This window comes from Panulirus ornatus, chromosome 27 (assembly GCF_036320965.1).
Source record: "Panulirus ornatus isolate Po-2019 chromosome 27, ASM3632096v1, whole genome shotgun sequence".
NCBI classification, from domain to species: Eukaryota; Metazoa; Arthropoda; class Malacostraca; order Decapoda; family Palinuridae; genus Panulirus; species Panulirus ornatus.
This window is the reverse complement of record NC_092250.1, coordinates 16,916,617-16,944,116: the sequence shown is the minus strand read 5'-3', so window position 1 is coordinate 16,944,116 and position 27,500 is coordinate 16,916,617. Positions and strand designations below refer to the sequence as shown.

The 27,500-nt window shown below is 45.0% G+C and overlaps 2 protein-coding genes and 1 long non-coding RNA gene across 3 annotated transcripts in view; all 3 read left to right on the top strand.

Annotated features, from left to right (window-relative positions):
- Nucleotides 1-12,551, top strand: part of LOC139757613 (probable G-protein coupled receptor No9) — a 52,325-nt gene extending 39,774 nt beyond the window's left edge. Inside the window, exon 2 of the mRNA XM_071678246.1 lies at nucleotides 7,804-12,551. Coding sequence (XP_071534347.1) covers nucleotides 7,804-9,145 — 1,342 coding nt within the window. The 3' untranslated portion in view covers nucleotides 9,146-12,551. The remainder of the gene's footprint in view (nucleotides 1-7,803) is intronic.
- Nucleotides 12,552-13,759: 1,208 nt separating this feature from the next.
- On the top strand, nucleotides 13,760-14,750 carry LOC139757485 (uncharacterized). The gene is made up of 2 exons (XR_011714643.1): nucleotides 13,760-13,792; nucleotides 13,878-14,750. It is a non-coding gene; the product is annotated as an uncharacterized lncRNA (long non-coding RNA).
- Nucleotides 14,751-19,458: 4,708 nt separating this feature from the next.
- LOC139757611 (uncharacterized) overlaps nucleotides 19,459-27,500 on the top strand; it is a 79,630-nt gene continuing 71,588 nt past the window's right edge. The window contains exon 1 of the mRNA XM_071678245.1: nucleotides 19,459-19,938. The gene's annotated coding sequence lies outside the window, so the exon portion shown is untranslated. The remainder of the gene's footprint in view (nucleotides 19,939-27,500) is intronic.

The following is a 27,500-nucleotide window of genomic DNA, read 5'->3' as shown; positions in this document are numbered from 1 at the left end:
ATCATCCAGGGGTCCGACAGCCAACCATCCAGGGGTCTGACGGGATCCGAAATCCATCCAGGGATCCAACAGCCAACCATCCAGGGGTCCGACAGCCAACCATCCAGGGATCCAACAGCCAACCATCCACGGGTTCGACAGCCATCCAGCCATCCAGGAGGCCCTCTGGGAGGCAGGAGTGTACGAGTCTAAGGAGGTACAGAAGGAGGAGGAGATGGCCGGCTCATCCCGCCCTATTGTTAAGCCAGGCCGGGGGCACACAAAGCGGCCGGGGTCAAACCTTGTTCCATGGCTGCGATATCTGAGGTGCGGCGGGTCAGACGAGGTCACACAACTGGGGCGAGAGGGATGGAGTGGGAGTGAAATGAGACGGAGTGGGAGTGGACTGGGACGGAGAGGGAATGGAGTGGGATGTAGTGGGAGTGTAGTGGGATGTAGTCAGAGTGGAGTGGGAGTGGAGTGGACATCAGAAGACGATTATGAGTCTGGCGATCCATTTGCAACCTATCGTCTGGTTTGTTAGACGTCCCTTGCAATACTGCTGGTGGGAAGTAACGTACGACCAGTGGCCGTCGCGTACGACCAGTGTCCGTTACGTACGACCAGTTTCCGTTACGTACGACCATTGGCCGTTTCGTATGATCAGTGGCCGTCACATACGACCAGTGTCCTTGATGTGCGACCAGCGTCCGTCGCATACGACCAGCGTCCGTGGCCGGCTACCTATACGTCCGACGTTTGAGAGGCAAAAACGGACCATCACTCATGACGACCAGGTACGAAATCCTTGTTCAAAAAAAAAAAAACCCCCCTCACTCATGACCATCATGTCCGAACCTTGGCTCCCCTGTCGCTTCGAGTCCCACTTGTAGAAGTGATAGACGACCTCAAGTGGGACGTACCTTCCCGTCACCACTTGAGGTGTCTACACCCTCGGCACTTACAAGTGGATGTAGCTCTTGTCGTAGACGGGACGGGTAATAACTTAATCCATCCTCCCATATCGCGCTCTGCCGATATGACTCTCCCATTTCAGACCTGAGCCTCCTCTTCAGGGGGGTGGTGACCAGCTTCAGGACTGATTGGACGGGCTTCAGAACGAGGATCAAACTTCAGAAATGAGTGTATCCAGCTTCAGTATGAAGTATCCAGTTTCAGAAGTGAAGGGTCCACTTTCACAATGAAGTACCCAGCTTCATGATGAAGAAGTACCCAGCTTCAGAATGAAGCTTCCTGTTTCAGAAATGATGGGAACCAGCTTCAGAAGTGATTCTGTTATATCAATTCCTAATCCTCACTTTCCTGTAAAACTTCCATGGCGGTATACTCTCTCTCTCTCTCTCTCTCTCTCTCTCTCTCTCTCTCTCTCTCTCTCTCTCTCTCTCTCTCTCTCTGCACTACCTTGCTTAGAAGCTTTTCTCTTGTCAGTTGTTGAGTCGGAGGGAGAGGTGGATGGGTGGGTTGGGGGGAGGGGTGCCCCCCTGCTTTACTGAACTATTTCCACCACTCATCTTAGCCCAGTCATGGATCATCAGTTCTCCTTTCACCTGTCCTTTCCCTGTACCACTGTCCTCCAGCAGATAACCTGGTCATAGACCATCAGGTCTTGTGTTATCTGTCCTTCCCATGTTGTACTGTCCTCCAGCAGATAACCTGGTCATAGACCATCAGGTCTTGTGTTATCTGTCCTTCCCATGTTGTACTGTCATCCAGCAGATAACCTCGTCATAGACCATCAGGTTTCCTTGCATTTAAATCCTCATAGTGTATTTAATATCTATACAAAATATTGATATATGATGTTAGACATATAAGAACTTTGTATCTAAAATTCTGTATCTATTATCTCTAAATCTAGAAATACTGTAGATATGTAACTAGTTTCTAGAGAAGCTATGATGATAAATTTCAAAATCTAAAACCCAATTATATGACCTTCAACTGTAGGATTTCAGTGTGCTGAAACACTATTCTTAAGAACTACATTTCAGCATATTTTCACACTCCAGAGTAATTCACTATTTTCTATTTTGTTTAGAGCAATATGAAAATAAATTCAGAGAGATTATATGCAGAATTCTTTTGTGAGTTAAAAGCATATTCATCACACACACACATACACACACACACACACACACACACACACACACACACACACAAACAAACAAACACAAACAAACGTATCTTTTCATTTAGCTGAACTCAAAAAGAAAAAAAAATTCTTTTCCGCCACACATCACCCCCCAATTCACTCTTCTCCCTGTTCAATCTCAACATTAAAAAGAAAAATACAATAATAAAATCCAATGAATAAATTTGTCTCTATCTAACGACACTGAAGAATATCTACTTGATCGCATTTTTTTCCCCCCTCCACTACCTCAATACTGCCAAGAAGGCTGAATGGACGATCAGTTATCATCAGATTTTCATCCATCTCTGCCACAAGGATTATATAACAAGAATTATATATTTTTCTTTCGTACTATTCGCCATTTCCCGCATTAGCAAGGTAGCGTTAGGAACAGAGGACTGGGCCTTTGAGGGAATATCCTCACCTGGCCCCCTTCTCTGTTCCTTCTTTTGGAAATCTAAAAAGAAAAAAAACGAGAGGAGAGGATTTCAAGCCCCCCGCTCCCTCCCCTTTTAGTCGCCTTCTACGACACGCAGGGAATACGTGGGAAGTATTCTTTCTCCCCTATCCCCAGGGATATATATATATATATATATATATATATATATATATATATATATATATATATATATATATATATATATATATATATATATATATACACATATGTGATTTTCTTTCATTTTTTTTTTTTTTTCCATAACGAGATATATCTATTGATACTGAGTCAAGGTTTGAGGACCGTGTTGACCCAGACACTTACCGGAGCGCCGGCTCTGCATCAGGTGATCAAAGGGGTATGCTAACGCCTCCCCTCTTCCACCCCCTTCCCCCCCTCCCCCAACTCCCATCTCCCCTCGCTCGCTCTCTCTCCCCATCATCATCATCATATCCTCCCCCACCCCCAACCCTGAAGTTAATGTAAACTTTTGGCTGAGAGAGAGAGAGATAGATAGATAGATAGTGGCAAGCACACACACACACACACACACATACACACACACACACACACACACACACACATTGTATATATAATGTATGTATATGTAAAGTAGCCCCACACAGTCCCCCTTTTATTCAAACAATCTCTTACTTTATATACTTTCAAGACACACCAAGAAACACGTCGCCCATGTACGTGTTATCAGTCGCCCCCCCCCCCCACCTCCTTAACCCCCCACCCCCTTAACCCCCACCCCCTTAACCCCCACCCCACCTCCTTAACCCCAACCCCCTTAAACCCCACCCCCTTAACCCCCACCCCACCCCCTTAACCCCCACCCCACCTCCTTAACCCCAACCCCCTTAAACCCCACCCCCTTAACCCCCACCCCACCTCCTTAACCCCAACCCCCTTAACCCCAACCCCCTTAACCCCCACCCCAACCCCACCCGGACATAAACAGGAAACCCGTAAAAGCTGTGCATTGGGGGGGGGGAAAAATAAAATAAAAAACGAGAAGAGTTCTTAAAGCGCTTTAGAACGAAGCTAGGAAACCCCGCCAGCGTCAGAGCAAGACATCAGCTAAGACGAAGAATTAAAATCGATAAATCCAAGGCGTAGAATGAAGACAATATCATGACGCTGGTGTTCACAAGGTCGAAAATCAGGGTATGGGTCGGAAGGGCCGTTGACCATCTTGTCATCAACACGGCTACCCCTTTCCCCATTCCGCCTGCCCCTTTCCCCCATTCCTATTTTATTTCCTTTTTTTTTCGTCTTTTCTGTCATCGTAATTAGTCATCGTAATTAGCCATCGTAATTAGTCTCATTAAGACGAGCGAACGACGACAACCACCCCGCTGGTAAGGTTCAAACCATCTCGCTGGGTTCTCATGATTATTCAGAAAACTGAGATGAAATAAAGTGCTTCAGTTTATATATATACGTATATCACAGCGAGGACTCGAACCCGGGACCTTTGCGTGGCAGATGGGAACCCTAACCGCTCGGCTATGATCGCCCGTAAGAGCGAAATGACTATTCGATCACAAGTAATCGAAAACCTTTCGTCTCACATCCATGAGCAACGGGGTCTACACCGGTCAAATCGCATCAGCCTCACACCACCAGCAGCGACCATTTTTACAGAACCTAACACTCAAGCGCATTAGGAGTTCTACGAAAATGTGCGTTCATATGCGCTATATTCTTGTGTGTGTGTGTGTGTGTGTGTGTGTGTGTGTGTGTGTGTGTGTGTGTGTATACATATACTTTCTCCCTCTCCCTTTTCCTGCATGTGTGAGCTGGTGGTTGGCCTGACTTGCCTCCGGGGGGGCCCAAGTTGACTGAGAGTGTATGTTTACGAAGCAGTAGCAGCAATAACCCATCAATCTTGGCTCCAGTAAAAAATCTTTCGCCCCGTCATCGGTCACCGACCCGACCCGGCTGCCGCTGAGGAGTGTAAACAAAGAGAAACGACAATTTCCCTATTTCGGGATAAACCATTGGAACCACAAGACTAGTGCAGAGAAACAATATATATATATATATATATATATATATATATATATATATATATATATATATATATATATATATATATATATATATATATATATATATATTTATCTATTGGTAGAATGGGCAAGTTGCCCCTCACACACACACACAACCACACACACACACACAACACACACACACACACACACACAACACACACATACACACACACACACATACACACACACACACACACAAAGAGGCACTATCAATCTATACATAGAAAGATGACCTTGGGCACAGAAGGCTGAGCTGAACTGATACACAGACGAGGAGGAGATGACAGAGGCATAGAGATATATGTGGGTTGACATGGGACATAGAGTGGGAGGAGGAGGAGGGGGGGGGGGAGGGTGATTGACGAAAGAGAGGGATGACATAGCTTGATAGACAGGGTGTCGCTGGCACGTTACATAGATGGAGGACGAGGGAAGGAGGGAGGGAGGGAAGGGAGGAAATTGACGTCATACACGAGGCTTGGCTAAGGGGGGGGGGGGGGATAACTGACGGTGAGGTGAGGTGGGGGGACACACACACACACACACACACACACACACACACACACACACACACACACACACACACACACACACGTATCTGTTTACCTGTAAGACCATTTCCTGAGGTCATACCTTCCATATCACAGTATCATTGTGGAAGTGATCAACTCTGCCCCTAAGGGGAGAGGGGGGAGGGTGGTCGCTTTAACCCAGGCCGATGTACGAGTCTTGATGGCCTAAGCGGTGAAAATGGATCGCTGGCATCCAGCTTTTTGAAAGAGAGAGAGAGAGAGAGAGAGAGAGAGAGAGAGAGAGAGAGAGAGAGAGAGAGAGAGAGAGAGAGAGAGAGAGAGAACACGACCCACCCCCCCTACAGTGAAACCCTCTCTCTCTCTCTCTCGTAATCTACTATTGCCTTGACCTGCAGTGAAGGGAAGGTCACTACCATTTCACATCACGTAAAAGCTATGGTTTGGGTGTTCCCTTCCATCTACGTCTGTCATGACTTACGACTCCTCCAGGGCGGTGAAGTAGGTAGATCCCACAGTGCTGCTTCGTGCATCTCGTTTTCTTGGTCACATCTGTCTATACCAGTGATCTAGACGACCCCCCTTGGCCTCGCGATGCGAGACGAGACATAGCCTTGTGATCTAGACGACCCCCCTTGGCCTCGCGATGCGAGACGAGACATAGCCTTGTGATCTAGACGACCCCCCCTGGCCTCGCGATGCGAGACGAGATTTAGCCTTTCCTTTTAACATAGATTCCTGACTTCTGTGTTTTTTCTCTCCGGCACGTTTACCTGACGCTCTTGTAGCGGGCTGTTAGCAGAAGGAGAAACAGCAGCGTGAGCAGTAGTAGCAGTATGACCCACGGCAGCAGAAGGAGAAACAGCAGCGGGAGCAGAAATAGCAGTATGACTCACGGCAGCAGAAAACCAGCATGAGCAGCAGCAGGAACAGCAAACCTGGAACTGTGAATTGGAAGCAGAACGAAGAGCAAACCTGGAATTGCGAACTGGAAGAATGGATCCAGGATCGTCTTTAACCTACCTCCCAATCCATTCTTTGTCAGGCTTTCTGTTTCTGCTCAACCCACATTTGATGTAACATCCTCGATTGTCATATCATATGAGACTATTAAACAATGGTCTCATTATCTTATCACAATAATAATAATAATAATAATAATAATAATAATAATAATAATAATAATATCATTCGCAGTACAAAGTTATACAGATAACGTTGACATTAGTACGGTCTGAAATAGCACAAGAGAGAGCTTATGCAACGAGAACGAGATCCGGTTATTAATATAGAAACCTCGAGGCGTCGTCCACACCACTTGAGTCGCTTGACGGGGGAATGGCTACTGTGATTGCCAAGGTTCTTATCCAGAGGTTTTACGAGGGAGTCTGTTGCCAGGGTCAGCAGTTGAAGGGGGGGTAAAGAGGGGTGGCGGTGCTCCCCCGAGTGGCTAAGGTCCTTGCTCAAGTCTATGGCGAGCGACCTCTACGGGTCGACCTTGCAGGTTATCAAGGTTTACGGTGGGGGGGGGGGGGGAGATGGGTTTACTGAACCCCCATACTATAGGGGGGGGTGGGGGGGGGTCGGTCGTCTCCCGTCAAGCATTCTTCATCTAATTGGTCCAAAGTCTGAGGTGTTTGCGCTCCGCCCCCAGCTGACGGTCTAGAGTTAAAAGACAAAAGAATGACTAAATGGCAATCTAATATTTCGTAGTTACCGTTCCAGATTTGGGGGGGGGCAAACTCCGTTTTCTTTCATGAAAGATAATCATAGGACGGTATACTGCTAGACTGAAGATCCGTTTTCTTTTCCAGGCACGTCTTTTACCTTTCCAGGGTCGAGGATTCGGAAATATTCCCCCCCCCCCCCCCCCCCCCCCACGCTCCCATCCCGCCCACCACCAGCACCACCACGCCACTCCACCCCTCTCTAACCATCCACCTTTAACATATATCCCACCACTTCCCACCACCTCCATACCATACCAACACGCTAGCACGTCCCACCTATAGATACATAATCCACCTCTTCCACTGCTCCACCACCACCACTTCCCCCCCCCCAATACCAACACGCTAGCACGCCCCACCTATAGCTATATATATAAGCCACCTCTTCCACTGCTCCTCCACCACTTCCCTCCCCCCCTAACACACACCTCTACCACGAAACAAACCACATCATGATCGCACATGCTGTTTGAGGCAGCGTCCAGAGCTACTTGTACGTATATATGTATGTATGTACGGCCCTTTCTCCCATATATTGATGATCTGTGTAACGAGGAGTGTGATAAAGGTATAATACAATGATTCATTCATCTTGGATTGGAAGGGTTGTATGTACGTGTGCGTATGCGAGGTTCAGGTATGCTAGTATGTGTTTTTATTAGACCAGGACTGATGAGGGTAAGAGAGAGAGATATGTACACACACACAGACACACACACACACACACAGCTAATATGTACATATAGTATATCTATCTATATATATAGCAGACACACACGCTATGTGTATGATCTTTACAGACAATATCTTTTCGCACTGTTGAACTATCGCCACGTATTGTGTGTGTGTGTGTGTGTGTGTGTGTGTCGTGCTACGGACGGCAGACTGACCCGTGTATCGTCCCCAGGTACGTGGCTGTGACGCGGCCGGTGTCCTACCCGTCGCTCATGACGTCGGCCAGGGCCAAGCTGCTCATCGCCTCCGTCTGGATCACCTCCTTCGTCATCTGCTTCCCGCCCCTCGTCGGCTGGAACGACCGGCACAAGAACCTCGTGTCGGCGTCCGTGGCAGCGGCGGCGTCCGGAGGCGGCGACGCCGCCGCCACGGACGCCGGGGGTGACGGTAGCCTGGACGACGAGGGGTCGTGCCACCTCTCCTGCGAACTGACGAACGACGTCGGATACGTCGTGTACTCCGCCCTGGGCTCCTTCTTCATCCCGATGCTGGTGATGCTCTTCTTCTACTGGAAGATCTACTGCGCTGCTGCCGAGACCACACGGGCCATCAACCAGGGCTTCCGCACCACCAGGAACAAGAGGATCCTCGGGAGTCGCTTCCAGGAGGAGAGGCTGACGCTGCGCATCCACCGCGGACGCAACTCCGTCCAGGAGCACCATCGCGGCAACTCCAGCGAGCGGACCTACAACGGCCAGAGCGAGGGGGGCCACAGGAGCAACAGCCAGAAGGGCAAAGTCAGCAGCATCAAGATGAACAACCTCAGACCGCAGCTGATCATGAAGTCCAGCATGTCCCTCCCTCCGGACATGCGCTACGACGGCAACAACTTCGCCCTCTCCGACCGCTGCGACCTCTGCAACGCCCAGTGCTCCAGGGACCACAGCAACGTCGAGCTCCTCTCCATCGGCAGGGACGACACCCACAGCAAGCCGGAGTCGTGCTACACCGTCGACACCAACTTCTCCGAGATGGAGTCGACGCCCCCGCGACACCAGGGGAACCTGACGCCCACCTCGAACTGCGCGCCGGCGACGCCCTCCGGTCTCCAGACGAGGAGGTACCGCAGCCAGGACGGAGACGCGCCCGCGTCCGGGCCCGTGAGAGGTCGCACTGTCGGTACGTCGAGAATGGGCCGGCGCAACATTAAAGTACAAGTCAAGAGGTTCCGCATGGAAACGAAGGCGGCCAAGACGCTGGGCATCATCGTGGGCGTCTTCATCCTCTGCTGGTTCCCCTTCTTCACCATGTACCTCGTGAGGGGCTTCTGCCCCGTCTGCATACACCCGCTCCTCTTCTCCGTTCTCTTCTGGCTGGGTTACTGCAACTCCGCCATCAACCCCTGCATCTACGCGCTCTTCAGCAAGGACTTCAGGTTCGCTTTCAAAAATATCCTGTGCAAGTGCATCTGCACGCGGGAGGTGAGAAAGGCCCTCCCAGCCCACCAGCACTCCATCTACATCCCATCCTACGACAGGGATAATGACAGCGATGAGGACGAACAGAAACGGTAGCTGGGGTAGGCGATGCCGACCCACTACTACCACTACTACTACTACTACCGGTAGTCTTGGTACACTAGCAGAAACTACTGCCACGAGGCAAACTACGATACCAAATGGATACTCGTAGGTTGAGCTGTCATCCAGCGCAGGCGCATTGTACTGGGGTCAGTCTGAGAGGCTCAAAATATTCTCGTTAAGTGACGCTACAGATGGTGAGGAGAGGGACACAGACGACCCTCCTCCTCCTCCATGGTCGCTGGTCTACAGGTGGCCACGCCCTGGGTCCGGCCTGGCACCATCAAACTGCCCAATGAATCCCTGATTCTAAGACCATGTTTACGTAGCTGTGTGCAGGTCCCTGCTACCTCCTTCTGTCTGAGGCCAGAACACGATGCCACACGGTGGTTCCCTCCGCCTCCACACACCCCACAATAAAAAAAAACCAGCTGAACCAAAGCTGCAAACAAACACACACACACACACACACACACACACACGCATACACACTCTCGACGCTGGAAAAATAAACCAGAACAAATACGCCGAGCAAGAAAAAAAAACTTTATGTGTGTGTCTGTGTGCGCGCGTGTGGGTCTTCTGGAAGCTCGCTCGCCCCCTAACCACCCTCTCTCTCCCAAGTCTGAGGAAGTTCTGAAATATGAAGGAGTGTGTCAGGTACTGACGGGGAGAGTGCCTGGCAGACCCTCATTCTACATCTTAAGGGGCAGTAGCTGCGACTGACGAGGTGTGTGTGTGTGTGTGTGTGTGTGTGTGTGAGGGCTCTAAGATGCGACACATGGAGGAGGAAGAAGAGACCTTCCCACACACACATGACTTGGCCTCCAACACTAGGTGAGGGCGATGCTCAAGCCTCGCCTAGTGTGTGTGTGTGTGTGTGTGTGTGTGTGTATGTGTGGTTGTCCAGTCGGGGGTGTGGAGTGAACCAAGTGCCATAAAGTTTAATAAGGAAGTGGTACATCATAATACGTGTTTGTGCAGGTTATAGATGAGAAACAGTGAAGTGAATCGTGATAATAAACACTTAAAAGGATCAGGTCTGATACAGATAGGAGTGAGAAGAAGACAAAATAGTACAGAAACGAGTGAGAACTCTTCATCTTCATGGAAAAGGATAAGAAGTGCTTTAAGGTGATTTGGATACCCTTTGATGCTCACAAGTGTTGAGATAAAGAGATAAAGGAAGACTTTGATAATTCCATCTCTGGTCCTCAAAGACGACGGTGTGTGAGAGACAAGTGGAGCCACTGAGAGAAAACGGGGTGGCGGCGGCGTTACCTGTTTACACAAGCCGGGGGAAAAAAAAAGAGAGATTGATTTCGAGGAAGGGAACTCCTCTGGCTAACCCGAACGGCAGATTTACGTAGACTTCGGCTTACCGGAGGTGGAAGGGGCGATGGCGCTGATGCCGGCCGAGGGGCAATGGCGCTGGTGTGAGGCGTCAGCATCAGCAAAGCTTTGTACATATATATATGTAAATAAAGAAATGATATATCTAATGTGTAAGAAGAATATGTAGATACATGAAGAGAAATATTGTGAAATTGCATTACAGTGTTACATTATATGTAATAACTATACCTAAATGATATATATATATATATATATATATATATATATATATATATATATATATATATATATATATATATATATATATATGTCAAGAAAGATTATATATAAAAAAAACATGATCAATATACAAGGAAAGGTTACGGGAAGTGAAATGATTATGGTAAACATTTTTCTTTTTTTCCCTACGCGAGTCTAATTTAGCAATGGGGTTCTCATCTTGGTCCTTAGAAAACAAAAGAGCATAATACTATAAAAACAACACATAAGGTATCATCTGCTTACTCAAACGAACCTGTTTAAAAGGTTTCGTCATACGATTCGCTCTACAGTCAAAGACATTTTCTTTTAAGTCTTTTATTTTTTTCTTTAAGAAAAAATCTTACATTTAAAAAAATGCCATATAAAACGGCAAGAGCTTTTCTCGTTTTTTTTTTCATTATTATTTCCACGTCATATTGTAATGGTTACTTTGTGTTGTTTTTATGACAAAGGCGATGCCAGGGGGGGGTAGAGATGAGAGAGAGAGAGAGAGAGAGAGAGAGAGAGAGACGCTACGAAGGTCTCTGGGTAGTGTTGGATCCTTTAAGCTTTTCCTAAATACCATCCAGAGGTTTTCAACACCTGTGAGTCAAGAAGACGTTAAAGGATCAGGAAGCATTAGATTATATATATATATATATATATATATATATATATATATATATATATATATATATATATATGTATATATATATATATATATATATATATATATATATATATATATATATATATATATATATATATATATATATGAGCTTCTAAATTCTCTCAAAAAACGTCAAATAGGAAAGAGACGTCGAGGAACATTCCATCTTGCAACAAAATTCGTAAATAACCAGAATATATGAATCTTTCATCAGGTGATCTATCTCTGAGATGGAATTTGATTCGAATGCTAACAGGTTCTCACTGGTGAATAGGGAATCTAATCTCTTATGTAGCTTTGAGGATAAAGGTGTGTAGGGGAGAAAGGAGGAGGAGGAGGAGAGGACGAGGAAGAGGAGGCATCTGAGAAACTGAACTCTACAAGGAAAAAAAAAAAGGAATAAATGATCAATGGGATAGATGAGAAACAATCCATTTTCTTTATTTTTCTTTTGTTTTTTTTTTTCCTTAGCGTTTTCGTTCGTTCGAGACATGTCCTGTACATCAAGTTCTTCTGTCGGTGGCGGATGTACGAGGTCAGTTGCGATCACCAACACGCCAACGTAGTGGTGACGCAAACGTAGTGATGACGCAAACGTAGTGATGACGCGAACGTAGTGATGACTCAAACGTAGTGATGACGCCAACGTAGAGATGACGCAAAAGTAGTGATGACGCAAAAACGTAGTGATAACGCCAACGTAAAGATGACGCAAACGTAGTGATGACGCCAACGTAGTGATGACTCAAACGTAGTGATGACGCCAACGTAGAGATGACGCAAAAGTAGTGATGACGCAAAAACGTAGTTATGACGCCAACGTAGAGATGACGCAAACGTAGTGATGACGCAAACATAGAGATGACGCAAACGTAGTGACGACGCAAACGTAGTGATGACGCATGTGGGCTCGAGTACAAGAAATAAGGTCAGGATGAATGCCTTCCTTCCTTCCTTCCTTCCTTCCCTCCTTCCTTCCTGAAGGCGGAGCAGGTGAGGACGTCATGTGTCCAGAGTCCCCTTTTTGGGTCAGGAGCGCCGTCAGGAGAGCGCTGGTGTGACGACCAACAAGTGAGATACTGTAGGAGGAGGGAAGAAAGAAGGAGGGGGCGTTGGAGGAGGAGTGTAGCGTGAGGGAGGGAGGGAGGGAAAGGGAGGGAGGGAGGGAGGGAGGGCGTGGTGGTGATGCGCAGATCAGGTCCCCCTGATCTCTGGGGGGTTAGGGAGCCCTGGAGGAGTCTCCCGTAACGCCCGCGGATGTAAGGGGGGAGGGAGGGGGGTTGTTTACTTGGCCGCTATCCTGAAGGAGCGACGCGAAGGTTCGATGGACGCCACCCTCCTGACGAAGGGGGTCCTCTTCCTCCTCACCCACCCTCTCTCTCTCTCTCTCTCTCTCTCTCTCTCTCTCTCTCTCTCTCTCTGTTTCTCTCTCTCCCTCGGTAGCGCCACCATCGCGCGAGCGCGTGCGCACACACCCCACCCCCCCTCCTCCTCAACCTTCCACAACTAAAACATCTCAAGAGGCAAACTATATATATATATATATATATATATATATATATATATATATATATATATATATATATATATATATACACACCTCTGAGGTGTAGTGGCAGTTCAAAACCACATGTATGATGTATTCATACATGTGCAACACAGCAGTTAACCACTGCACCCAACCCCCCCTTTATACATATCCTGGTATACTGTCTGGATCCAATGTGTATACATGTATTGTGTGAGATTCGGTCTACACCACATTGTGTGTGTGTGTGTGTGTGTGTGTGTGTGTGTGTGTGTGTGTGTGTGTGTGTGTGTGTGTGTTTGATCCTACGACAGAATTTTATAGTCCAACACAAATTAGAGTGTAGCTGTGTATATCTGTCCAGCAATGACCGATTATTCCATGTTTATGTAAACAAATACCAAAAAAAAAAAAAAGAGTCAAGTGTAGATTTGTAAAAAAAAAAATTATATATAAATATAAATATACATATATGAAAATGTTTTACACTGTAAAAAATCTAAACCCCCTCTCTCTCGTGTAAGTGGTTGTAAACACACACATGTGTTCTCCATTCTACAACTTCTTGGGATTGTCCTTTTTTGTGTATTTCTTCTGTGTACATTTTCTTCATGAACGATGTTGTGATTTTTGGATATCATCCTGGCAGGTTGTGGTGGAGGGGCGAGGTTATGTGGGAGAGGCGAGAGTTGTGGTGGAGGGGCGAGGTTGTGCGGGAGGGGCGAGAGTTGTGTTGGAGGGGCGAGGTTGTGCGGGAGGGGCGAGGTTGTGCGGGAGGGGCGAGATGGTTGTGGTGGAGGGGCGAGGTTGTGCGGGAGGGGCGAGGTTGTGCGGGAGGGGCGAGGTGGTTGTGGTGGAGGGGCGAGGTTGTGCGGGAGGGGCGAGGTGGTTGTGCGGGAGGGGCGAGGTTATTGTGGTGGAGGGGCGAGGAGGTTGTGCGGGAGGGGCGAGGTTATTGTGGTGGAGGGGCGAGGAGGTTGTGCTGGAGGGGCGAGGAGGTTGTGCTGGAGGGGCGAGGTGTTAACGCCTCTTGTCCCCATCTTGCTGTGTCAGCAGTTATGAGGCCCAAAGGGTGAAAATATTTCACCCGAACCTTATGCTCCCCCCCTACCCCACACACACACACCCCAGCCAAACCCAGTCCTCGATGATACACGTTTCCCCCCACCCACCACCACCCCAGAAAGAGTTCTATCCCCCGATATACGTACGTTTACCCCCAGAAAGAGTTCTATCCTTGTATGCTCCCGCAGTGAACTCACCCTGTCCTCGGCTGTAAGATGCCATCATCATGGGAGAAGAGAGCAAATGGGGTGGGGTGGGGGTGGGGAGAGAAGGGGAAGGGGGTGGGGAAAAGGGGGATGGGGTGGAGGGGGGGCATTGAGTTAGTAAGGGGAAGACGAAGACGAACGAATTACGTGTCAGTGTTGTCAACATGTTTACATCCTGTGAGATCTCCATGTGCCTACGTGTATTAGACAACCACAACCCTTTGTTGTTAGAGAACCACAACCCTTTGTTGTTAGACAACCACAACCTATACAGCCACAACCTTTTGTTAGACAACCACAACCCTTTGTTGTTAGACACCCACAACCTTTTGTTAGACAACCTTCGACCTTTTGTTAGACAACCACAACCTTTTATCAGACAACCACAACCTTTTGTTAGACAACCACAACCTTTTATCAGACAACCACAACCTTTCCACACACCATATGATCAAAGAGAGAGAGAGAGAGAGAGAGAGAGAGAGAGAGAGAGAGAGAGAGAGAGAGAGAGAGAGAGAGAGGCTGACTTAATATCATGTATAGTACAACAGTTCGCTTTAACTCAACGGCGAGTGAGTGAGTCCAGAGGGGGAGAGAGTTAGGGGTGGGGGGGTGGAGGGGTGTTGTAGGGGTGGGGGGGGAGGGGGTAGATGATGATGATGATATTATTACCAGAAATAAACGTCATGTTAAACACTCTCATTGCGTTTTCTTTATCCCTTCCTCTGAGAAGAACCTCAGGTCTGTGCCACAGTTCCAGCTGTGTGCCACAGTTCCAGCTGAGGGAGGGTCTTATGCTACCGGACTCCGCCCGCACGAGGCTACGTCGGAGGGGGGAAACATCACCTTCAGCGAGGCTGTGTACGTCGTCAGGGGATGGAAAGGAGTACAGACTCTTGCGAGTAATTTCTCGCTCTGGAGAAGAAGTCCACTGGTTTCCCCTGCTCCTGATTGTAGTGCAGCCTTTGAACACACTCCATAAAAGGGGATCCTAGGTTAAATACTACTAATACTACTACTACTTCTACTACTACTACTTATAATAATAATAATAATAATAATAATAATAATAATAATAATAATAATAATAATAATAATAATAATAATAACAATAATAGTAATAACAATAATAGTAATAATAATAATAATAATAATAATAATAATAATAATAATAATAATAATAATAATGAAAATAATAATATTATTAATAATAATAATGATAATAATGATGTCAACACACAGACATATACACAATAATTTCCCCTTTCCCAATCATGGTTCTGAGTTATGACAGTCAACACATGCCATTGTCATGGCTGTCATTCTGGATCTACAATGTTGTCATGGGGTAGAGAGAGAGAGAGAGAGAGAGAGAGAGAGAGAGAGAGAGAGAGAGAGAGAGAGAGAGAGAGAGAGAGAGAGAGAGAGAGAGAGAGAGAGAGAGAGTATGTAAGCGAAATTCCCTGTCGATACCTCTTCAGTCACACAGATAGATAGACATACATAGACAGTCAGATAGACAGATAGGTAGATAGACATGCAGATAGACAGATAGATAGATATGCAATGGCACTAGACCATTCACACCTAAACCACAACATAAACAGTCACCAACCGTCAAGTAAAACCAAAACCATCTCCTCTATCTTACATTCCAAAATTCCCTCCACCCCCCCCCCAAAAAAAAACACACACACACAACAGCGACCAACCATATACCCATCCAATTGGCCCCTTTAAGCACTGAACAACCCATCCTTCCAACCCCCCCATCCCTGCACACTATTGCCTTACCTTGATGCTGCACAGCGGTCTGAAACTAAGGCCCCCCCAGTCATGTACGAGTTACTCATTTTCCTCTCTATGTCCTGGAGGAGGCTGACCAATTCCCCTCTACCATTTGGTACCAGCATTGTTTCGGCACGTCTCAAAGGCCCCCCTCCCGAAGACCACAGCACCACTTCCATACAGAGGACAGTGAACACTTACACCTAAAGTGTCCTACGCTCACCTCAATCAGACACACACACACACACACACACACACACACACACACACACACACACACACACACACACACACACACACACACACAAGCATTACTAACATCCCTTGATTTCTGGCCCCATCCAGCGACTGTGGCTGACTCCCTAGGCGTTGCTTGAACTCCATAGACGGGGTCCCTGAGTCAGAAAGGCAAGAGAAAGAGATATATACATATATAGATATACTTCAAAGCCGTTTTATATTACCAATGGCCAAATCCTGACCAGCACAGTTTCCTTCATCCGATTTCTAACGAGATACAAAAAAGAGGCAACTCCAGGAAGATGACATCCCAAGTCTTAAAACATTCAGTGGAGGAGATGTGTGTGTGCCAGTCTGTCATGATTCGATGGAGTCTCCCTTCACCTTGAGGTGTGTGTGTGTGTGTGTGTGTGTGTGTGTGTGTGTGTGTGTGTGTGTGTGTTGGGAGGGGAGAGGGGGATGAGGGGAGTCTGTCCTGGGAAGGGGGGCAAGGGGGAAAGAGAAAGATGTCCCACCTTCTGTTTGCAAAAAATATTCGCGTCAGTGTGTGTGTGTGTGTGTGTGTGTGTGTGTGTCCTGGATGGGGCCAGATATCAAGGGATGTTAGTAATGCTTGTGTGCGTGTGCGTGTGTGTGAGAAAGAGAGAGAGAGAGAGAGAGAGAGAGAGAGAGAGAGAGAGAGAGAGAGAGAGAGAGAGAGAGAGAGAGAGAGAGAGAGAGAGAGAGAGAGAGAATAACTATGAATGGGGCTTTACTGGAACTGGAATTCGGGAATCGATCCTATGGCACGGTATTCCCAACTAAGGACTTTTCACAACACACACACACAATCTCACGGAGAATGAAACGCAAGATCCTGAGCGCTTTCGTGTATTACCACATCTCCAGAGGGTGTGTTAACACACGAAAGCGCTTAAGATCTCATGTTTCCTTTCCCATGTGGTTTTCATATATATATATATATATATATATATATATATATATATATATATATATATATATATATATATATATATATATATATATATATATATATAAAGCTGCGTCTCTAGGTGTTCATTCGAGATAGTGCAATTCCGGTTGCAGGGTCGAAGGAGGCACCGGGGGGGATGGCTGTCTTCCTCGAGCCTGCAGGACCGGCCTCCTGCGTCCTGGCGCGTCCTCATCACGCCCCTGGGAGGAGATTCATATTCTCCACGTCTGCAGCTACGCCTTCAGTAGCATCCCTGGGGCGGCCACCTCAGGCCGGCTTACGTAAGTAGCATTCTCCAGATTCCTCCTTCACACTCGCTCATACTCAAGTTACAATGTATATATATATATATATATATATATATATATATATGTTTTGGACAATCACATGTTTACCAAAGGGCGTCCTAGCTTCGTCTCTTCGTTGTATATCAACTGACTGTTATATTTCTCTCTTGTGCCTCCCCTGATGATGTGATTATGACACGAAAGTGCACTTGGGAACTTTTCGTGTTTCATTTTCATCGTGGACTCATAGGAATATCTTGATCACGCGCAAAATTGTGATCCTTTCCAATATATATATATATATATATATATATATATATATATATATATATATATATATATATATATATATATATATATATGCAAGTATACGACGAAATATCCAGACGTTCCACCGAATATGTGAATGAAAATTCTCTCTCTCTCTCTCTCTCTCTCTCTCTCTCTCTCTCTCTCTCTCTCTCTCTCTCTCTCTCTCTCTCTCTCTCTCTCGTCCTTTTGTTGACACACTGAGCTGTTCCTCCCACGGCCGGCCTACCATATACCACGGGTATTCTTAGGGGCTGGATGATGGGGGAATATTACGGGGAAAAGCAGCGCTTAGGGAGGCGGAAAGATAAAGGGGGGGGGGGAGAGGGAGGAGGAGGAGGAGGAGGGGGGGAAATTCTGGTGGGGGGACCCTATAAAAGATTGTTGTGTCTGGTAACGGAGAGAGAGAGAGAGAGAGAGAGAGAGAGAGAGAGAGAGAGAGAGAGAGAGAGAGAGAGAGAGAGAGAGAGAGAGAGAGAAGGGGGCCAGATGAGGATATTCCCTCAAAGGCCCAGTCCTCTGTTCTTAACGCTACCTTGCTAACGCGGGAAATGGCGAATAGTATGAAAGTATGAAAAGATATATATATATATATATATATATATATATATATATATATATATATATATATATATATATATATATATATATGTAATACGAGCAGACACTCAACTGTTCAGCCCATAACCCGACAGAGAAGCTGTGATCAATAAAACGAAAAGTGTGTCACACATTGAAATACGAATTACAAACCTATGGATATGAAATAGTGGCACACGTCTGACCTGATATTGCTTCGACACTTTCGAACCATCGAGTGATGCGGGTGTCGAAGCAACGAATCGTTCGAAACCCCCATGATTCGGTGGTGGAGGGGGTGTGGTGTTCCAAGAGCTTGCCATGGGTGTATGTATTCTCTGGCTGATGGATGCTCATTTGCACTAATTGCTCTTTAATATTCAAATGATAAATGGTATGATTTGGAATGATCATAAATGGTTTATCTGCTGGTAAAGTCTTTATGTTGTCTTTCCTGACGCTACCTCGCTGACGCGGGGAACGAAGATCAGCTGTCTGTCTGTGTTTGTGTGTGTGTGTGTGTGTGTGTAATGATCGAACCCCTTTCACAAACCTTCTGTAGTTTCATGACTGCGCTACAATCAGTAGCACGTTAATCAAGGACTCGTTGTAGAGTGAGAAATTCCTCAACGAGATTTGCTCTTTTGTTTTGTACATCAATAATGATACACCATCGCCAAGGGAGGAATTATTATCTATTACAAATACTCTATTATGTTCATTACTGCCTCTCTGCCATCTACTTTCAGACTGACATAGTGGGATATACAACTCACTGTTCCTCTACTTAACTGCTAATTTTACAGAGCTCTATAAACCCCCCATGTCCTTATCTTGACTCCGATGCAATATAAGAACACCTCTATCGAGTAAACTACTAGTAGTAAATCACCCATTTAGTCTAATCACCACCTCAGTAACTCATATAGACGGCATGTTCAATTTCCCGGTATGGCGGCAAAAGATTCCCGCCTTTTCCAGAGAGTTGAGCTTGTTGTCGTCATCCGGGGTGCTGCCACCTGACGGGGACAATTGGTACTACACCCGGAACACAGGACGGTTACGTCACGGAATGCACCAGTATCTCCAAAGACGTTAAAGAGTAAAGTACAGCCGGAAGTTTAAAAAAAAAAAATAACGTATTTGATAAAGGAATATAAGTGTGATAGTGATGTAGACACCTGTGATACCGTACAATGAATAAGATGATGATGAATAATATGTCTGTCAGTGGTATTCATCGAGAGAAAATGGTGATTATTGTGGATGACTAGAAACAGGTGTCCGGATCCCTTCCTTCGGCTACGACTTCAGCCGTCATTTTTGAACTCTGTGGACCAATAAATCGGTTTTAGGAGTGGAACTAGAGCATAAAAAGACACATAAAACATAGCCACCGCGTGAGGTAAAAGTTCAGAGAATTAAAAGCGAAAAAAAACAGAAATTATTAAGGTGTGAAATTAGAATTATAGAGACGCGTCGAATGAATTTTCGGCCCGGCCCGGCTCGAACCCGCCGGCAAGCAAGGCCCCTCCACTGAAACATGGTAAGATTCTTTGATAGTTATCATAGTATCTAGATTTATTAATCATATATTATAGTGATATATCCATCATATATAACGGTCTTGTATAGTCTATACCACGTATCATATATCATCTACTGTATATCTTATCGCTTCGAATTAGCAGTGTTTTGCGTACGATTCATAATTGCGTGTTTATACAGCATCACAGAGCAATCAACTGCCAACAAATAAACGAAAGGAATAATGCTAAATAATAACAGCAGCATCGGAGACTGATAATCATCATTATCACATACTATGGCTGTTGCAATAATGCGAACATAATCGCTTTGTAATAATAATAAGTTTTTGAATAGCTACGTTGTATGCCTATACTAATATTTACAATCTGGTGTACGAATCGATATGGAGGAGTCATTGACGAACAAATTAAACGTATATAACAAACAAGACCAAAGACAGTGTTGCAAATTATTTTCGGAGACATTTTTCTCGTTAGGGGGTGGGTGGTGTTGCTGCTGGTTGACGCGTCACATGCCTGGTGCGTGGTTGTTACATCTTTAATCTTTATTTCACTGTAACTCGTTCACTATACGTCATATATGTCATTTTGTTATTTCTTTTTCCCTTAGTGCACACTCGTATCACTACACACACACACACACACTCTACACACACACACACACACACCAGCACTTCATTCTTCCTTGGTTATTTTCCTCTGTGAAAGAATATATCTTGATGGTTTTTTCGTGCATTCACTTAATTCCTCTTACAAACCCTTTCGAACCCTATCTGACATAGGGTCACATGTGCCCAGTCCGCGGACATAGATCCTGGGAATAATATATATATATATATATATATATATATATATATATATATATATATATAATATATATATATATATATATATATATTCTTATGAGTCCACGGGGAAGATGAAACACGATAAATTCCCAAGTGCACTTTCGTGTCATAATCACATCATCAGGGGAGAGACAAGAGAGAAATATAACAGTCAGTTGATATACCACGTAGAGACGTAACCTTCTCACTTTCTTTCAATAAATGAAGCCATTTCTGTGCCAGGAAGACTTCCCGCCCTTCACTCTCTGAGAGATATCGAATCGGTGTTCCGATTGCCTTCATTCGCAAAGAGCAGAGAGGCTGACCTGTAATTACCTCGTTACGGTCGTTAGGCTACTGCTAACTGCGTCATCATCTCGTGTCACACAGCGGATTCATTCACTTCGTCGCGTTGGTTAAAGTAGTTAGGGGCTTCCAATTTAGGGTAGTTATAGTACACGTATGTAGAGGGTGTTCTAATATTTAGTCAATAAATGTTCACCTTGATATATGTTAACAATGATAAATGCTCAGCTTGATAAATGTTCACCTTGATGAATATTCACCTTAATAAATGTTCACCTTGATATATGTTGAATGAATGTTCACCCTGATAAATGTTCATCTTGATAAATGTTCATCTTGATGAATGTTCAGCTTGATGAATGTTCACCCTGATAAATGTTCACCCTGATAAATGTTCATCTTGATAGATGTTCATCTTGATGAATGTTCACCTTGATGAATGTTCACCCTGATAAATGTTCACCTTGATAAATGTTCACCTTGATAAACTAGCCATAACTAGTTAAGAACATTTGCCTTTAACTCTTGTAAAACATTCACTTATAAGTCCCAAAAGACCTCCAAGTTAAGCATGTGTATTTGAATGAATCACGTTTTTTTTATATATTAATACTTGATCGCCGTTTCCTGCGTTAGCGAGGTAGCGCCAGGAGCAGACGGAAGAATGGACCGTGTCCCTCTCACATCCATTTTCTATAGCTGTTATGTGCAATGCACCGAAACCACAGCTCCCCAATCCACCATCTGGCCACCACGGGCCGTTCCATGGTTCAACCCAGGACGCTTCACGTGCCCTGGTTCAACCCAGGACGCTTCATATGCCCTGGTTCAGTCCATTCCCTGGTTCATCGAGTGAATCGTGTATCAAGTCGACTCGGAGCTTCGAACCCACTGGGAATGAGGGAACCCGGCACTGACCCACCCACACCTTCCCTAACCCGGTCTGGAGGAGGGAGGGGGAGGGGGGGAGGGGAGGTGGGCTGGTGGATGGAGGTGCTATTGGAAATATACCGAAGCCTCGTGTGATCCCCCTCGGGGCCTTCGGGGGGGGGGGGGGGCAAAAGGCTATGACTTGAATACCTTTAAAGGGGATAGAGAGAGAGAGAGAGAGAGAGAGAGAGAGAGAGAGAGAGAGAGAGAATCTTATGGAAAAATTTAGTATTTCTTTTTTTTTCGTATATGAAATTTGTATTTCCCAAAAAGGACCCCTCGGGCCAGGGTCCTTTTTCTCTCTTCTCCACTCATTGTTATCCCTTCCTGGAAGTAGAGTTGGGGGGGGTAAAGATTCTCTCTCTCTCTCTCTCTCTCTCTCTCTCTCTCTCTCTCTCTCTCTCTCTCTCTCTCTCTCTCTCACTGATACTTCACGTGGAAAAAAAAAAAGAAAAAAAGTATCGACAAAATATGTGGCAAATCTGTTTCTGATAATTTTTTTTTTTTTTGTTGCGTATTACACTTGATTATACCTGGGGATAATGAGGCTGCCACTCCTTGTTAATGAGGGAACTTAACGACCCATTTTCCCCGGCCACAAATAGAGAGAAAGACCTTTTTTCCCTCCCTAATATCTCTTATCACCAATATTCAACCCTTTTGATAACCCCTCTTTCCAGGGGTTTCTTTCTTTCTATCATCATCATCTTTTCCCCCATCGTGTTCCAAAGTGTATTTAATCTACTACTGTCTGATTCGCGAGGTCATTCAATTGAGCGAGGATTGTAACATTTTGTGTGTTGGGTTCGACTGTAAAATCGTAAAACATGGGGGCTAATTACAGAGGTGTATGAAGTGGAAATACCTGTCGATTTGTATATGTATTGGCCTTCATAAGCAACCATTCCTTTTTTGCCATCATACGTGTTTACCAAATGGCGTCCTAGCTTCGTCTCTTCGATGTATATATCAACCGACTGTTATATGTCTCTCTTGTGTCTCCCCTGATGATGTGATTATGACACGAAAGTGCACTTGGGAACTTACCGTGTTTCATTTTCCCCCGTGGATTTATAGGAATATATATATATATATATATATATATATATATATATATATATATATATATATATATATATATATATATATATTATAGGTGAGAGTCTCAAGATGGCAGATCTAATCCATCTGGAAGTCTCGCGAAAGTCACGTTTGGGATCCTATTTAACGTTTCGATTGCATTCCGACATAATTAGCATACGAATGCAGAGAGAGAGAGAGAGAGAGAGAGAGAGAGAGAGAGAGAGAGAGAGAGAAGGGGGAGTGGGAGAGGTCTTGCACAGATACGAATAATGAGACTGAATTATGAAAATCCATAAGGAAAATGAATATTGGAAATGAGATCTGGCAGAGGTAGAAACGACGGTATGACTCTGCTCTTGGATATTATTGCAAGGTTGGATTGCAAGGCTGGATTCCAAAGCTGGATCGCAAGGCTGGACTTTCCATGACTGAGTTTGAGTTTGTTGACCCTCGTTGGAAGATGTGGATGCCAATTATTGACACAAAGGTGAGCATAGGTCATCCCTCCTGACTGGTGACCTCTTGTGTGTGTGTGTGTGTGTGTGTGTGTTTGTGTCTGTGTGCGTTCCGAACGTGACATGACCTCTGTGGTTTTCGGTGTTGTTGATCTATGCCCTCAAATGACTGACCTCTGACCCTCCCCCCCCCCACCTCCCCCCAGCACTTCATCTGTGCCTTCCCGACTTTGACCTGGAGACTCTCTCTCTCTTCCTGGACTCCAAATTTCGCGTAATGACCTATGACCCCGCAGACTGAAGTATTGATATTCGGCTTCAGAAAATGACCTGTGGCCTCCATCACTCGATCTTTGCCCTTTAAAGTCTCACCTGTGACCTTTAAGACAGGTGGTTGTTGACCTGTAGACTACAGTAATGACCCCCAAGCCTTCAGTCACTGACCTTTGAACTTTAGCATTGACCTTATGCCCACCAATAATGACCCATGACCCCCCCAGTCTGACCTCAGATCTCTAGCCCTTGCGTGGAAACTACAGAAGGGTGTGACCTCATCTCAGTAATGACACAGGGGGGTCACGATTTTATAACCCTTAGCCTCCATTACTAATGACCCAGGCCTTCAATTAGTGGCCTCGTGTCTGTTTCTCCAGCGGTGACCTGTCGTCTCCAGAGGTGACCTGACGTAAAAGTTACTTTTGTGACCACCCCCAAGTGACCTCAGATATAGATATAATTACCATCTAAGAAGGAGTTAAGACACCTTATTTATGAGATAATGCACACCAGTTCCGTATATATATATATATATATATATATATATATATATATATATATATATATCCCCCTCCCTCAAACTATTCGCCATTTCCCGCGTTAGCAAGGTAGCGTTAAGAACAGAGGACTGGGCCTTTGAGGGAATATCCTCACCTGGCCCCCATCTCTGTTCCTTCTTTTGGAAAATTAAAAAAAAAACAAGAGGGGAGGATTTCCAGCCCCCCGCTCCCTTCCCTTTTAGTCGCCTTCTACGACACGCAGGGAATACGTGGGAAGTATTCTTTCTCCCCTATCCCTAGGGATATATATATATATATATATATATATATATATATATATATATATATATATATATATACATTGAAATTTGATACAGGAAAAAGGAGAAATTTCCTAGTTGAATATGTTTAGATTCTGTGTGGATTTCTATTTCTAAATGAACTCCCTTGTGTTATATACATTTTACTGGTTGCTAGACCTAATTATACGGGTGTTGCATTTTTGAGGTATGGATAATTTGCATACAGATTTGCATAGTTATCTTTAATTTGCACCGTACTGACTCCAGTGGGGAAAAGTTTCTCACGTATATAAAAGATTGAATGTTCTATATATATATATATATATATATATATATATATATATATGTATATATCAGAAAAGGTCGTACCGTCGTGTTCAAGGATCGTACCATCGTGTTCAAGGATCGTACCATCGTGTTCAAGGGTCGTACCGCCGTGTTCAAGGATCGTACCGTCGTGTTCAAGGATCGTACCGCCGTGTTCAAGGATCGTACCGCCGTGTTCAAGGATCGTACCGTCGTGTTCAAGGGTCGTACCGCCGTGTTCAAGGATCGTACCGTCGTGTTCAAGGATCGTACCGTCGTGTTCAAGGATCGTCCCGTCGTGCTCAAGGATCGTACCATCGTGTTCAAGGATCGTACCATCGTGTTCAAGGGTCGTACCGTCGTGTTCAAGGATCGTACCGTCGTGCTCACAGGATATAGCGCCGTGGTGTGTTTACAGGATCGGAAACCTTTGTGTTCACAGGGTTTAGTCAATTAGCTAGTCCCTTCTGCTGTACTTATGACTCTTTACTGGTCCAGGAAAAGTCCTTGGAAACCCGGAGCAACGAGGCCTTTGTAGGCCATTGAATACCCTCTCATTCTACTTCCATTTCAAAAAGGGAAGCCATTGAGCTGCTCCTTGAACTAAAAAAGGTGGGAGAGGGGTAGGTAGTTAGGAAAGGTCGTTTTATAATTTCATATCCCCCCCCCCCCCTTTTAAAAGCCTTTAGGGGCCTTTTACACAGTCTTGTTTAGCTGGCTCCTGGGAAGAGCTCTGGCCTAGCCGCCAATCAATAAGGCTGACACACACACACACACACACACACACACACACACACACACACACACACACCCGCGTGAGGGGAGCCCTCAAGCGCTCGCTGCCTTTCTAGAATTACCAATTTGGTTGTCAGGGTGTCGAAGGTCACAGTTCAAGGCTGTTATGTTTGCTTAAGGTCAACCATACCTTTCCGGGGAAGGGTTAATGATCATATATGATAAAGCAGATAAAGAATGAGTATTATATAACGATTAGGACTATATTTACAATGTTGGAGGAGATATAGTATTTATTTACAGGTAGGATTCAGTTGTTAGGGACTGTGAGGTAAGAAGGGGCTAAACCACAGTGATCACGGAAAGTCGAAAATCACCCCCGACTCCACTCTACCTTGTGGCCCCATGGTGTACAGATCCTCTGGTCCCAGGTCGGGAAGGGGGGGGGGGTTAAGGAATGAGGGGGGGGGGGCCAGTGTGGGACGTGACCTGGGAGGGGAGGTGATGATGTGGGATGTGACCTGGGAGGAAGATGATGAACCGTTGGGACATGACCTAGGATGAGGAAGGTCATGAAAACCGTTGGGACATGACCTGGGATGAGGAAGGTCATGAACTGTAGGGACATGACCTGGGAGAAGGACCAGGTCCCATGATGACCCAGGGTGCTGTTAGGGGAGTGAGGAACTTGGGTCATAAATACAGATAATTATTTTTTTTTTTTTTTTTTTGCTTTGTCGCTGTCTCCCGCGTTTGCGAGGTAGCGCAAGGAAACAGACGAAAGAAATGGCCCAACCCACCCCCATACACATGCCTTGATTCAATCCACTGACAGCACGTCAACCCCGGTATACCACATCGCTCCAATTCACTCTATTCTTTGCCCTCCTTTCACCCTCCTGCATGTTCAGGCCCCGATCACACAAAATCTTTTTCACTCCATCTTTCCACCTCCAATTTGGTCTCCCTCTTCTGTATTTATTAATTAATGATGTTAAACTCTGTTATAAAGTGATATTCTTAATTTAGTAAAGTACGTACGTATGGTTCACAAAAATCTGGAAAAATCGTAATGATAATAATGGAGAAATATGTAAGCCATCTACATATTAGATGAAAACGAACAGGCGGTTTCTTGGTCTGTTCCTGGCGCTACATCTCCCTAGCGGGAAACAGCGAATAAGCATTTAAAAATAGATATATGTAAATACAGAAGAAGAAGGAAGATGAAGACGGAAGAAGAAGAAAAAGAAGAAGATGAAGAAGGAAGAAGAAATAGAAGAAGAAAAAGAAGAAGAAGATGAAGAAGGAAGAAGAAGAAATAGAAGAAGAAGAAGATGATGAAGTAGGAAAAAGAAGAAGATGAAGAAGGAAGAAGAAGAAATAGAAGAAGAAGATGAAGAAGGAAGAAGAAGAAATAGAAGAAGAAGAAGATGATGACGTAGGAAGAAGAATATGAAGAAGGAAGAAGACGAAATAGAAGAAGAAGAAATAGAAGATGAAGTAGGAAGAAGATGAGGAAGAAGATGAAGAAGAGGAAGAAGGAGAAGAAATGAATAATAATAATAACAATAATAATAATAATAATAATGATAAGAAGAAGAAGGAAGGAAGATATGATTTTGTATGCAGATGAGTTACCTACTCTGCAACTCATGCATAAGTATTCGCAGCTGTAATATATGACAACATATGTTAATTTCAAAGTCTTGGGGAAGGAAAAGTTGTAAACTTTGTGGAGCGAGCGGCCACATTATAGCCATGTTATATATATATATATATATATATATATATATATATATATATATATATATATATATATATATATATATATAATG